Below are 15,132 nucleotides of genomic sequence, written 5' to 3' on the forward strand. Positions count from 1 at the left end.
GAGTAACCATCCTCAAGTTAACTTTTACAACAACTAAAATGCTCACAAAATTTTTAACCCTCCGTCTGAAGGACCTTTAAGGTTCGGTGGAGATTCAATCTCCACCGTCAGATGCGGCCTAATTAGCAGAGGGAATCGTCCCTCCCCTAAATTAGTTACCGCTACCACCACGATGCGACCGTCAAGTGTGAGCTAGAGGAGCCCAATGCGTGGGCCTTCCACGTGAGGAAATAAGCCAGAGTCGCTGGAAAGTGCTCGGAATCCTACTCGCGGACCGCCGACAGCTTGAGCCGGGAATCCCTCCCTAGTCCCATTCCTCACTACTTTCCTCCTCTTTCAATCCTTTGGATCTAGGTAGGCACCTATAAGTCCTTCAAACACCAAAAACTGAGCCAGGGTTTTAGAAGAGTTTGCAAGGGTTTCAGGTTCTTTGTCTCTCTCAATCTCTGTGTTTGTGCATTTTGAAGCTTTTGTTGCATAGCTCTGTGCACGTCCATGGCGCTTGCACAGCTCCTCCGTCGTGCTTCTTCATGCCGCAGCCTCCTTCACAACCTCGCGCGTACTTCTTCCCCTGCCTCTCACCTCCCTTTCCCTCCCCTTCTCCTCCCCCCTTTGCGTCGCTTCGCCCACTCCTCCGGTGGCGACTACGAGTTGCTGCGTATCCTCAATGAGGAAATCGAGCACGAGCGCCAAGCGGACGCTGTCTCCGAAGTAGGTCCTTTCTTGGCCCTCATCTTTCCACTATAGACACCTTCAGAAAAATCTGTGCTTGGGAGGTGCTTGTTTATGTTCTGCTCGTGGTTGAACTGCGGTCGAGTTTTATTTACGAGATCAAGCATGACTTGCCAGAAGTTCGTTCGTTTCATGTTCAGGCTTGTTTTCTGAGCACTATTTTCAGGGTTTTGCAGAGGGAAGCCAAGAAACCTCCCAAGCCATTCACGATTGATGACGCGCCTGGGGCACAGGAAGTGTTCTTGCATAGAACTCATAACAAGGAAGACATCAAAGTGTCTTGCGTATATCACGCTCAAAGCTATCCACAAATGGACAAAGAGGATGGAAACGAATCTGAAGACCCCCCGACACAACTAGTGCAAATGACTGTACATATCTCCAAAGCTGGAGACGACCCGTACTTGGAGATACAGTGTGCTACTCATGGTGATGAGCCTATGATTGACCGCGTAAGCTATAGAGAAGTTTCTGCTGGCGTAAAAGATCTTCCTTACGAGGGGCCTCAATTCTCGTACGTCAACCCATGGCTTGTATTATTTTGTCGCTAGTAATATGGTGGCAAGTTAGACCTTGTTGTCTATTTTCAACTAACATTATTTGCCTGTACAGTTCCTGTTTTGGCATTGATGAAATTTTCTTCCACTTCAGGGATCTTGATGACAACTTGCAGAAAGGCTTCCAGAAGTATTTGACGGGAAGGGGAATAGATGCTGAATTGGGCAGCTATCTTCTAACGTACATGTACCACAAAGAACAGCGTGAATATTCCAGATGGCTGCGAAATGTGGAAGAGTTCATCTCGAAGTGAGACAAATTCAGAGATCTATCAGGCCATTGGAATGCAGAGGACGTTTTTTCTCAGCGTTGACCTGGGCCGGCAATTTTAGACTAGTTTTTCCGGGGTTTAGGTGAGACGAGTATCTCTTACTTATAGCCTTTTGGAATGCCTTCTAGTCATAATTACAAAAAGGTGGCATGCCAACTCTGGTAGCCTGTTGGAAAGCCTTTTAGTCATTATCAGACAAAGATGGCATGCTCATTGGCTTGAACATTTCTGATTATTGTATACAATACAGTGGGTAAATAGGTGAAATTTTTTGAGTTTGTCTCAGCTCTGTCTTTCCAGGATTTTGTCTCTAGTCATATGAACCCCATAGATCTAAATGTACTATTCTGGATCTCATAGACATTACGGACGGATGGCGCATTTCTTTGTTTCCAGAATAATCTTTCTTAGTCTTCTTAGGGTTGAGCCTAATTAACATGTCTAATGTTCCATATTAGTTCTGTAGTTTTTTTTTCTTTAGGGAATCTACTGTTGTGTTGTGAAATCAGTACTTATGTGCAAGGAAGAGCATATCGAAATGCTTTGCCAGCAACAATTCAATGCGTTGTTATTGGCTCTTTAGGCTCGTGAGTACATACAATGCAACAAAGAGCTTAGAAGGTAAGCGGATGTATCAATCAACATGCGTTTATAGCCACTTGATTTCGATGCACATAGGCACTCCTTCAATTGCACTGTCCACCTTGGGATCATGGGCATAAATTAATTGTGACCCCTTTTGTAAAATCACTGTTAGACATTATGTGCGCCACAAGTCCACATCATTAGGCTCTTCAAACAGCTCGGGTCTCAAGCTGAGGTTATTCCAAACCCTTGCTATGCGTGATGGAGGTTATGGTTTTCAACCTTATGAGCGACTATCATGAGATTGAAAGTCGTGTTTTTAGATGATGAGTTTGGGCTTGTTCCCGAACTCATCTAACCCTTGATTACATGTGCCGTAATGTCACATCCACCCCTGCACTTCGGTGCAAGGTGACAACTAGCTTCATTGACAAAGTGCAAATAGATCCCTATTATAGGAGATTGTGTCATATGCCGTGACCCCATTGTGATGTCCTTGTCCAGGGATAGTCAGGCACGAGCTATGTAGGTCAATTTCTCAGCCTTAGGTCAAGTCAAAACTCAAGTCCTTGTTCTCTAATACCCACTAGAGAACAATAGTTAGTGTAGGTCCTTAGGATAGGTAGATTGAGTGCCAGACCATGATACGAGCCCTAGAAGGGAGCCCCAAGGGCAGCATGGAAGGAAGGCACCTTTCATAGGCAGTCCCCCAAGGCTTTCCTGAAATGGCCCAAAGCATCCTGGTTTTATAGGCAGGGGCCAGCAGCCTGGTCGGCCAAGGTCGCCCAAAACTGCCAGCTTCCTGCCCCATGGTTGGCTGGTTCCCAGACCTATATAAGGGGCCCTTGAGCCCCCTTTTTACTCACTCAGCTCCCAGCCTTCCTGAGCTCATCTCCAGCCCTAAGAGCAGCCCCTGTGCCCTCCAGATTTGGCCCTGAACAGCAGCAAACTATAGCAGCTCAGTTCAGCCTAACCTTGCGAGGTAAACGCAGCTCTTCAGCATGGGATTTGGACCACTGAACGGAGGGAGGTTTGGTCTCTTTTCAGCTCTTTTCACTCAGCTTTCTCTAAGCTTTACACAGTTTTCTAAAGCTCCGTATCTCAGATTTCCGTCTCTTCCTCTCTTTCACTCACGCAGCTCTGCCGCATGTCCGGGGACAGCACAAGCCTCTTCAATTGCACACTTCCTCTCTTTCACTCACGCAGCTCTGCTGCATGTCCGGGGAAAGCACAAGCCTCTTTAATTGCACAGTGGTCTACAAAACTACGGTGGAGGCAGCTCTTGGTTGAGATTGGGTTGTTTCTCAGGCATTTGTGGGTCAGCTCTTAGGGTTGAAGGGTCACCCTCAAAGTTGCGTCCCGTGCTCTCAGAAGGAGCGTTTTTTGTATATTTTTCTAGTTCACCAAGTATAAAGCAAATTTTTCCCTATTTGGGGAAGGGGGCTGTTAGTGGGTATGGGACCCAATCCAGTGTCATCTACATTCTCTCTCTAACCCTAAACTCTCTCTCTTCCTCTGTGTGGTGCATACACATATGCCTCACAAAAAGGTTTAAAGAAGATCTTGCTGCGATTACACGATCATTAATTGTTGCATGTTACATTGGTATTAGAGCTTCGCTCTATAATCTTGCTTGACTATCACGCTTGCATGGTCTTGTTGAGCTCTAGAAAGGACAAGTAGACCAACTTCATGGACGAGGAATATGTTGTGTTTTTAAGGGCATGTTCTTGGACTCATCTAGGTATACGCTACTTAAGCAATGTTAGAAGCTCATGGAATAGAATCGACTCTTGGCCGCGATCGAAGAAACTTCATGGCAACTGGGTGAAGATGACAAGCAGCTGGAGGAGACATGGAAAAAACTCGAAGAAAAAATAACTAAAGAGGATTAGCTGATGCAGCTCCAGCTGCAGCAGTTGCATCAGCATCTTTCAGCAGTAGACCCTGTAGCCTCTAAGGATCCTTCCTCCCATGGGGAACGCATGAAGACATACAGTTATACAGAGGGAATTACTGGTGATTGCCAGGCCCGAACAGAAAGAATGAAGATAGTAGGTAGCATAAATCATGGTGTCCACAGCCATCTCTCTCTCTCTCTTTCTCTCTCCAGTCAACGTTCATGCTGCTGCACTCAGTAGTTAGGATGGGCACAGTTAGTGAGAGAGTATTCAAGGCCAACATTGGTATCAGAGCTTTGATTTTTTCCTGAGATTGGGAGCAGTGAGACAGGAAGCGGGACACTCCCAGTGTTCTATGTCTTCTTTCCATTCTTTTGTCTGGATGGGAGGTCCCAGGATCTAAATAGCACGAGTGCATGGTGACAATCAGCTCCGGAAAAACGATCATGAGTCTTAGAGACCTCGGCAAGGAGGAAGAGGCGGATTCCACTCAGGCGGATGGTCCACAACCAGTACCTCCACCAGCAGTATCTCCACCACCAGAGGCACGTGTATCTCCTTTAGACACGGTTGTTATGATGCATGGCATGTTGCAAATACCATCTTAACAGACAGAAAACCTGTTTGCTCGCATGCTACAGCTTCAGTTGTTGAGGGAAGAGCATCTCTGAGTGGGGCAGGAAACAAGAGAATTTGCCAATGAGGCCTGAGAAGAATTCTTTGAGCAAAACAAAAATTCCAAGGAGTTACACAAGAGGCCAAAGAAGAGCGCATTTGGGTAGCGCAAGCAGAAAAGGACTGGGATCGAGCTTTGCTATAGTTCTCTTGTCTTGGCTCAACAAATTTGAGACCTACTTTTTTGTTGTGCAGTTTTGTAGGACAATGAGAAGTGCTATTTAGCTTCCATGTACTTGATAGGTGACATGGTGCTTATGATGCATGTCATGTTGCAAATACCAGCTCAACAGACAGAAAACCTCTTCGCTCGCATGTTACAACTTCAGGTGCGGAGGGAAGAGCATCTCAGAGCGTGGGCCAGAAACAAGAGAATTTGCCCAGGAGGCCAGAGAAGAAATCTCTAAGCAAAGCAAAAAGTCTAAGAAGTTGCACAAGAGGCCAAAGACGAGCACATTTGGGTAGCGCAAGCAGAAAAGGACTGGGATCAAGTTTTTCTAGGCCAAACTTTTAGTTCTCTTGTCTTGGCTCAACAAATTCGAGAGCTACTTTTCATCGTGCTATTTTGTAGGACAACAAGAAGTGCATTTTAGCCTCCATGTACTTGATAGGTGAAGCCGTCACTTGGTGGCACAAGTGGCGTACAAAATCCTGATGTTTTGGAAATAGCTCATATGATTGGGGGGATTTCATCAAGGTCATCCAAGCTGATCCTGTTGTTAAAATCAATCACATCTTCCCACAGTACAGTTGGCAACAGTACTCCGTCTTTACAGTCATTTGGAGAACCCAGCCACCAATTCGTACCACAACACTAGTGTGGGCGTTGATTGTGAGACATCGAGCAGTAGGGTTATAGAGAAGCTTCATTGTCACCTAATTAGGCCCAAAAAATATCTTGGGTCCACAATGTCTTGTTGACCACCGCATAGTTGGTAGCAGTGCATCATTTCAGTTCACTATATAGAAAAGAAGGCCCCGGTAACTTTTAATGGTGCTCAACCTAGGGTTTTGAGCCTTGCCCTTCGTTCCAGTTTCAGTAGAAGGGATGTCATGGGCATTTGCTGCCCATGGCATGGTTGCCTATGTTGCAATGCTGTAGCCCATCAGCCCATAGCAGCAAAACAATCAACAGGGGTGATGCCAGCCTGAATGGCAGGGTTTGGCAGTCCCACAAACCAATGTTCAGTCAGGATTCATCTTCTTGACCATGGGAAAACATCCTAAATATTTTTCCCGACAATAGCACCCCCAAAGATTCCAAGTCGGACAATAAACTGACCCAAGCTTTGCACCTCTCGCCGCACCATCCCTAGGGGGTTTACCAATTAGGCTCAAATCTAGAAGCATCTCTAAAGAAAGAAAAACAATTCTCCTTACCACCTCTCCCAAGTGATCGCGCCACATCCTTGATATGATTAGGAACAGAATGAGCAGAATCCACACCGTTCGATTGATCCAGCTTCACGATTGATCCAGCTTCACAAGGGGTTTACAAGCAACATCCAGGTTCTCACAAGGCGGTTTCTTAATATTGACATCAGGTATCTCTACATGAGCTACAACCACCATTTCAAAAGTTGCATGCTCAGGGTGACAATGCAACAACACAGATCTCAAACTGAACAATTGATCTCAAGGCAAAGGAAGAAATTTGCAACACTTTCCCTCTGGCACCAATGTAGGCATACCCTTTGCATTTGGGTGTTTGTCCACAGTTTTAATGGCCAAGGGAGAACTTCTAACAACAAAAGAGCAACAACAAGCTTCAAAATTGACAAATGGAAACCAAATGAGGGTCAGAACAATCGTATGTGCTGCTGTTCTGCCCTCGCACCTATCCTCTGTCCAGGCCCCCAGCAGTGCACAGTTGACCCTCAGTCATGGAGCAGCAAATGAGATTGAATGTGCTACCACGGGTGTCAAACCAGCTACCAGGTACTTTGTTCCAAGCTGGAACTCAACAAGGGGGTAGCAGGTCCATGAAGCAAGAGAAATGGGCAGCTTGGGGAGAGAGAGAGAGAGAGAGAGAGAGAGAGAGGATTTAGTGTGGAGAAGATCACGGGCACCCATGCAGCCAGCAGCCTGCCTCGTGGAGCGTGCAAAGGGGCCATACAAGCAGCTAAAAGACCTCCAGAAATGTGCAAAACAGCTGTACAGCTAGTAATTAGTGTTGAAATGCGTGCCAATAGTTCATATGAGCAGCCAAACCGCCTCAAGGTAAGTGCAATAGAGGTTCATACGATCAACCAAAGACCTTGGGCTATGTGAGAACAGTCTTACAGTAGCAATAGCTTCCTACACAGCCTTGTATGGTGTGCGGCTGTGTATGGTGTGCTCGAATGCTCCATCCATAGCTACTCAATGTGTATTGGGATGCATGAAATATATCCGTACTACTATGAATCTGACTCAAAAAGGCCCCAAGTTGGGTGGGAATCTGTAGCTGTGGCCACTCCCTTATGCATTTGACCTTGGATGGATCCACGCAAATTCCATCCTTGACCAAGATACTCAACCTCTTTTGCCATGAAAGTGCACTTGTTGGCTTTAGCATAAAGCTGATGTAACCTCAAAATTTCCAGCACTTGCTTGATAGTCTGATGTGTTCCTACTTATTCTTGCTGTAAATGAGGATGTCATCAAAAAATACCAGCATACATTTGTAAAGAAGAGGCAAATCTTGTTCATGAGTGTTTGGAAAGTAGCTGGTCCATTGGTCAATCCAAAAGGCCTTTCAATTTGATTTGATGGTAGCTAAATCTCAAACCTTAGTGAAAACTTGAGCTCCCTTGAGTTCATCCAACAGGTCATCTATCACGAGAATCGGAAACTTGTTCTTGATAGTAAGGCTCTATAGTCAATGCAATGAACCATTTGTCTGCTTTACCAAGATTACTAGGAGTGTAAAACGAGAAGTGCTATGTGATAAAAATCTTCTCAAGCAATTCTCACACCTGTGTTTACTCCTAGGCTCTAGGACTATGGCATGATCAACATCTCTCGTGGGGGGTAGCTGCGAAGGCATATCAGCAAATACATCTGCAATTTTTGAGAGCAATTTTTGCATATCACAATCCTCAATACGGGGAATGCTACCCTCTTGAGATATTGACACATTCAACGCATAGATGGCACTCTTCCTCTCGAGCTCCTTGGCTAGCTTCTTGCTGAAATGACTTGTAATTTAGGGGTTGCAATATCACACAATGTTACAGATCTAGAGTGAAAGCATTCAAGTCCAATGATTTCAACCTATCACAGCCCAGGACAACATCTATTGGGCCCATATCCAATGTCAAGAGACCACCTGTAAATATATAATCTTCAGAGAACTTGATTCTTGCATCTTGGCAAACAAGTCTATTGATCATATGTTGTCCCATTCACCACCTCTATTCTCATCTCGTGATCTATTTCAGTAGCAATCAGTCCCACCTTCTCTAAGGTTTTGCAATTAATAAAACTGCGAGTGCTACGGTTGTCCACTAACACGTGAACAATCATGCCATGAATCATCCCTTTCAATTCGATGGTTTCAGCACTTTTGGCTCCCATCAAAACATGAAGGGAGATGGCATAGAGTGTTGGCATCCCAATGAATTTCCTCTTCGTCCACAGGAGCATTACTACTAGCATCCTCACCAGTATCAAAAGGCATAGCAACTTGATGCTCCACAAGAAAAGATATAGGCCTATGACCTCACATGCCACGAGTGGGCTAAATAGCATACCATGAATATTGCACCACCTGGATCAAAAGGAAAATGAGCTCCCTTCGTGGCTCCAGTGTTGGGAGCCTCATCTGCATAATGTATTATCGTTGTCTTATCATGAGAGGCATCCAAGGAATTTGTGGAATCAAGCAAATCCTCATCATCATTTAGTTCAATGATCATGCTAAGCTTGGTTGAATGAGTGTTCCGTATCTTACATACGTCCTGATGCTCAGGGGTCCATTTCTCCCCCCACTTACTATTGAATTGCTGATTTTTTATTTATGGCTTGGCATAGGGCATCTTACTCCTTGAAATAGTAGGAAACGGTGTTGCTGTAGATTTCCTATCATTCCAATCACCCAACTCATGCTTCTTCTCAGTCTCATAAGCAATACCATGCATGTTGCCCATTACATTCTCATACTTGGTTGCTGGAACATTTTGGCTCAAATACTTCTACAAGTTGGGACTGCTTTCTCAATAGTGTGAGGATTATGTGCCTTAACATCTATAGCCAAGAAAGGACTCAATCCATGGATGAAACACAACAGCTTTCCTTATTCAGATACGTCTTGTACAAACAAGGAAAGCCTTGCAAGTACTCTTGGACCGTACTAGTAAGCCACAATGCATAAAACTCTGCCAAGTATTGATCCAAGATGAGTGGGGATACGAAGGTAGTGACCATTAATTCTTCAAAATCCCTCCATGTGGTTGGCCTTTGAGGTGAATCCATCATATACCGCCACCAATTGTGAGCATAGTCTTACATATGCATACCTGTAAAGATGATGCGCTTCTCATCAGTCTTGGGGTAGAAGCGAAAATAGTCTTCTAGCTTCTACTCCAACTCATTGGGAGTGTGAGTGTTCCCTTTAAACTTTTGGACTTGGCTACATAGTTGTTGTTGTGCCTCCCAAAAATATCGGGCATCCTCGTGCTTAAGACTCACATACTGAAAAAAAGGCATCTCATCATGCACATCCTCAGGCAAAGCTTGGTAAGAGTGTAAGGCATCTAAAAGCATATCATCTGTGGTCAATTGTTGCCCATTTTCAACATTCTGTTGCATAGTAACCCCAGCCGTCTGATGCATAGGCTACGTTTGGCTAAGAGTATTCACTGTCGGAGCCATAGAAGCATGCACCCCTAGTTGAGTCCACCTCCCAAGGTATCCGTCTGAAAAGATGGCGCAGTAAAATCCCGAGAAGAGGACTGAGCTCACTTCCAGCTGCCTTGCAACCCAAAAGCAGATCCATGCATACTCACTGGTGTAGTACTGAATGGATACATACTTGCAGGTTGGCCTAGTCTAGATGGCTCGGCCTGTGTAGAAGCAGAAAACTGTGAGCCAAAAGGTGGCCTGGCATCTATGAAGAAAGTGCTCTGTAGCACAGAAAAGGCATCACCCAAATCAAGATAATCCCCATGTTGGGATACATGCAAGGGTCCAGGAAACGGGTGCTTACAGGCACAGCGTGCATCAGCCATAAACCCTTTGCGTGGGCTGAAAAAATCATCATGGCTATCTGACTAATCCCCATGTTGGGGTGTGGGCTGCTTACCCTTATACTGCATAACCATGGCCAATTTGTTGTCCCATCTAGGCAAGAGAGGTATCCTGCATAGCCATGGCCTAGTAAGCTGTTGGCTGAAGTGCTATTCAATCTGGTGGAAAGCATAGAAGCAAGGGCATCCAAAAAGTGTGACTGCACTGCCTGTGCTTCTCGAGATGCAGGAGAGAGAGACTGAGTAGTAGGGATCTTTGTACCACCAACGGATGCACCCGTTGTGGAAGGCAATTGCTCATGCTTAGCAGACTCATCATTGCCATGAAGTGACTCACGAGGTGCACGCTTGGGTGCATGGTGAACTGTCACGAAAGAGTGGAATCTCAGATGCTTCCAGCAAAGAAATCCCAATCTGACAAGCATGGTTGTCCCAACAAGCATGTACAAATGCAGGCAAGGAAATGAAGTGGACTCAGAGAAATAGATAGCAAAATCCTACTATAATGAGCACTTGATGTAGTGTGTAGAACCAGGAAAAAGGTTGATGGAGAAGCCCAGGAAATTATATTAATCTAGCTAAACCTAACCCCAAGCTAACTACTTGCTAACCCCAGTTATACTAACTTGACAATTAGTTAATGAACTAAGCTAAGTAGTTAGAGGTGTGAGGAAAATTGGCATCGTGGGCATTTTTGATGGCGAAAATTGGCATAGGTGAGGTTCGACGCGGCAGAAATCCACCCACGGGTAGCGCGGTGATGGCGATGATGCAATGTAGCGTGAGGCGATGGAGGGACAACACTCTTGGCAATGGTGGTTTGGGGGGGTGTTCAAATCGATGCTGTTGTTCTTGTTCCTACCACTCTTGCTCATGTTCATCGTCTGTAGGTCCTTTCGCGATGCTACTGGTGTTGCAACTTGCTTTACATGGTCCCTTTTCCCAAGGCGGTAGACTGGTGACGAATTTCACCAAGTGGTCGCAACAGGTCAACAACTTATGCAAATTGCTTTGCTATCCACCGGCTGCTCTTCAACTATGACGTTGATGGGCATTTGTGCAAATCACTTCGCTATCCACCAGACACTGCTCGATGCTCTTCAACAGCGAATGTTGACAATTGATGCAGACACGCATTGTTGCGTATGCTCTGGGGGTGATGCTAGCCCAAGCAACACTAGCAATGGAGCACGTAGGTTATTAGGCTTTGTTTTGCACGGTTGTGAGGGAGAAGCAGAGCGGGGCAGAGGAATAAGTAGAGCAGGGCAGAGGGAGAAGCAGAGTGGGGTAGAGCGAGAAACAAAGGTGCCAGAGTTGGAGCTCTAATACCAATGTAAGGAAGGGGGTAGGGACAGATTGGTCGAAGGATATAGAAGTGGCAAGAGAGAGAATGGGGGAGGCCAACCGGAGCAGGAAGCTAGAGTGTTCCACTTCTTGAATCAGGTTATATGGTCGGTCTGTGACCCCCGGATGCCTCTAGCAAAGGAATGAGAAGTGAGGAAAGGGGTAGAGGGAGAGGAAGAGAGGGAGAAGAGTGAGGGGAAGAGAGAGATAGAGAGAGATTGGGAGAGAGAGTGCAGGCAGCATGTAGGAGGAAGGAGGTGGGAGTAGATAGGATTCGAGTTCACATATAAAAAGTGTACAATCAGTGGTGGATGGGGACGGACTTACTACCTCTAGATTTCCCAACTAAAAGGCCTCTAAAGGGCCTCTAAAATAGCCCCTCCCCCCCTTCATTACAAAATGCGTGCTAGTAGCCTCGATTTGCGTGCAAATGCTCACGAAAAGGGATAAAAAGGTCAACACTTGCAAGCACATGCTCCCCTTACCAATGACACACTTATGCCTTCCCTTGGGTCAAACATTTAGACCCCTTAATTCCTTGCCTTGGGCCTAGCATTTGGGCCTAGTGGGTGCACTTGGGGATTGGACCCATTTCTAACATCAAATCCTAGGGGTTTTTAGTATCCATAGGTTATTTCTTTCCTTGTGTGCCAAAATCTGTTCTGGAATCAAGAGCTCATCTTGCTCTTCCACCTCAGGCTGTTCCTCATTAAGCATCTCTTCAAGCACATCCCCATGGAAAGGTTTCAGCAAACTCACATGAAAGGCATTGTGAATTGTCTAGTGTTGAGGTAGCTTCAGCCTGTAAGCGACATCATTAATCTTCTGCAAAACTTGGAAGGATCCATAGTACCTCATATTCAGCTTGTTGTACAACCTTTCTTTGCCTTTCTTATTTCGAAAAAATGCTTTTTGAAAACGCAGAAACCCAATCACCTTCTTTGAAAAGGAACTCAAGGTGGTGACAATCGACTACTCACTTGTGCTTTTCCTGACTTTTCTGGAGGTCTTCTTTAAGCTTTTTATAAGCTGCATCCACACTTTCCATATACCGATCTGCTTCAAAGATCTTTCCTTCGTGTTCAAAATGGGAGGTACCTTTCTTCGACCTTTCACGATTTCAAAGGGTGCTTTCCTTGTGAAAGAATGCACTGTGTTGTTGTATGCAAACTCAACTAGTGGCAAAAATTATTCCCACTTTGCCTTATCTTTGAGGCATAGCATTTTAGAAGATCCACGACAGTAGAATTTGCCTCTTCTGACTATCCATCTAGCTATGGGTGGAAAGAGGATGAAAGATTCAGTGTAGTGCCCATGTTCTCAAAGAGACCTCTCCAGAAAAAGTTGGTCATATGCGGATCTCTATCACTAACAATGGATTGAGGCATTCCATGATACTTGAAAAGATTGGGCATGAATGTTTTTGCCATCTGATCCACTGTAATCTTCTTCCTGTGACTAGAATGAAGTGGGCTTGCCTGCTAAATCTCCATATGATTGTTTAGATCCCATGATGTCCAGATGAAGTATGAGGAAGATCAAACAAGAAATCCATGGGTATGCTCTGCCTAGCTAGGTACCTTCTACTTGTCATATTTTACTTTTTGACAAGTGATGCATGCTTTCACGTATGCCTCAACATCTTTTCTCGAAGCTGGCCAATGAAAGAAATGCTCCACTACTTTTATCGGTGCATCAATGCCTCTATATGATCGGGCATGCTTGCTTTGTGACATAAAGTTTGCCATGCATCATCAGAAAACCATCCTTAGCATATAGTGCTCCTTCCTATGATTATATCTATGGCATGATCCTCCACGTATTTCTGGAGGTAATTCATGTGGTAGAGAGTCAGAAACACAATCCTTAAATTGAAAAAGAAATTATGTCTCTTTCAAGTTTCCAGCTTAGAAAAATAAAAGCTTTCTAGGAATACTAGGGTAGAAATAAAGATTCCCAAAACATGCATGCATAGTTGAATATGAAACATGGAACAAGTGACTTTGAAACCTAGTATCGAATAGTCTTGGAACTTGGAAGCCAAAAACAAGGTAATCTGAAACTTGAAACAAATGAATCCAAAGGTTGGAAGAAGTGGACATGGAATCCTTAACCTGCAACAAGTTAATTCGAAATTTAGAAGAAGTGGTTTTGGAACTGGTTATGATTGAGAACTTAATTCTTGCAAAGAGCATGCAAGAATATGGAAAATGAAATCGATTGCAAGATTATGGAAAATGAAATCAATTTATTTCTCTTTTGTAATGAGAAAAGCAAAAGAACTAGAGCAAGCAATTGTAAGCATGCTGTTCAACTCCTGGCTTTTTGTTTTCACCTTATGTTCAATCATTTTGAACATGCCAAAGGCTAATACACTATAGATAAAGAATTCATATCTAAGATTGTATTTTTTCCTTTGTTTCTCAGTAAATACATGTGCTTTTGATAAGTAATCTAGTCTAAAGTATTGGAAGTATTCCTTTTGATTTTACACACATTATGGGCCTAGCACAATAAATACACCCTAGTTTCCAGCTTATGTATTTATTGTGCTAGGCCCATAATGTGTTAGTTGTCGCTTACCCTTGTGAAAAGTGCTATGACCATCGTAGAATGGGGTAATCATGGTGTTTAAACCATTGAAAGTGATTATTGGAATTGTAAGTAACCAATGCATTGGATTTGATGTAGATGTTCGATTGGATGTGTGAAGTCCTAAAACAGGGAACTCACACGTGTGATTAGTAAAATGTGCACAATAAAATAAAGAAAGATATAGCTTCAATATCTTTCAAATCTTTCTTACATGGGATGAAGTGTGCTCGCTTATTGAACGTATCAATAATAGTCCATATTATATCATCACATTAGCCTAAGATGGCAAAAAACTTGTAATTGCAATGTCCTTCATAGTGACTCAAGAATATATATACGGTGCAATAACCCTTACGGTTTCCCTCTATTATACTTCGCCTTTCAACAATCGCCTTTCAACAAATTGAGCAAGATGCAACATGTTGATAGAATCTTTTCGAATTTGAAGCCAATGAAAGTAACACGCAAGCTACACTAACATGGGAAGCATACTTCTATGACAATAGAAGGTGGGTTATGGCATTCAACCATGAGTTTCTCCCTCATGATGTTGACATGTTGAGAGTGACTTGTTAAAGAAATATTAGGTGTTAAGGGCTTGAACAACCCTATTTATTGTGTAATAACTCCATAGATAGTGGAGTCCACCCCATGCACTATGTAATATAGCTGCCTATGAATGGTTACATACTATAATAGTGTGAGTTGTGGCTTACCTGTGTGAAAAGCTCTCTGACCGGCGTCATAGAATGGTGTTTAGACTATGGAATTGTAAGTACCGATGACATGTGTTAATGATAAGGCCTATGGACCAACATCTTCGAGAAGATCGTATGTCAAGTAGATATTGCATGGAATGGCAAGGTGAATCATTGATACAAGCAGGTTATTCAAGGGTGTCAATAATCTATTGAACATAGTATTGGATTATGACCTATCTGAGAGTTCGATGATGTTAGAAATGTGAGTATTGATTAAGTCAGTTTTGGAACATCAATAACTCTAGACAGTAAGTTGAATATCAAAGCTCTATACCAATGTTCAATTTAGTAACAAATAATTGGAGGAAGCGGCAGTAATCTTGAGAAGTGCCAATCGCGAAATGGAAATTGCATGTAGAAATAAATGGGGCTAACAAAGGGATTATTTGCTCTAGCTTGCAATTCGATGAAAAAGTTGACAATTGGATTTTGTTGCTAATGCAAACAGAGTGACACTAGAAGGATCAATGAACTAGGAAAAT

General features: G+C 43.9%; 1 protein-coding gene across 1 annotated transcript; it reads left to right on the forward strand.

Annotated features, from left to right (window-relative positions):
• Positions 1 to 372: 372 nt before the first annotated feature.
• Positions 373 to 1,928, forward strand: LOC147897359 (uncharacterized protein At2g39795, mitochondrial-like). The gene is made up of 3 exons (XM_087380606.1): positions 373 to 711; positions 909 to 1,246; positions 1,384 to 1,928. Exons 1-3 carry the CDS (start codon positions 496 to 498, stop codon positions 1,541 to 1,543), a joined length of 714 nt encoding a protein of 237 aa, XP_087236732.1. The 5' UTR covers positions 373 to 495; the 3' UTR covers positions 1,544 to 1,928.
• Positions 1,929 to 15,132: the final 13,204 nt, after the last annotated feature.

The sequence above is a fragment of the Dipteris shenzhenensis genome, chromosome 10, assembly GCF_047967505.1.
Source record: "Dipteris shenzhenensis isolate YYH24624 ecotype China chromosome 10, Dip_SZ_1.0, whole genome shotgun sequence".
In the NCBI taxonomy this organism is placed as follows: Eukaryota; Viridiplantae; Streptophyta; class Polypodiopsida; order Gleicheniales; family Dipteridaceae; genus Dipteris; species Dipteris shenzhenensis.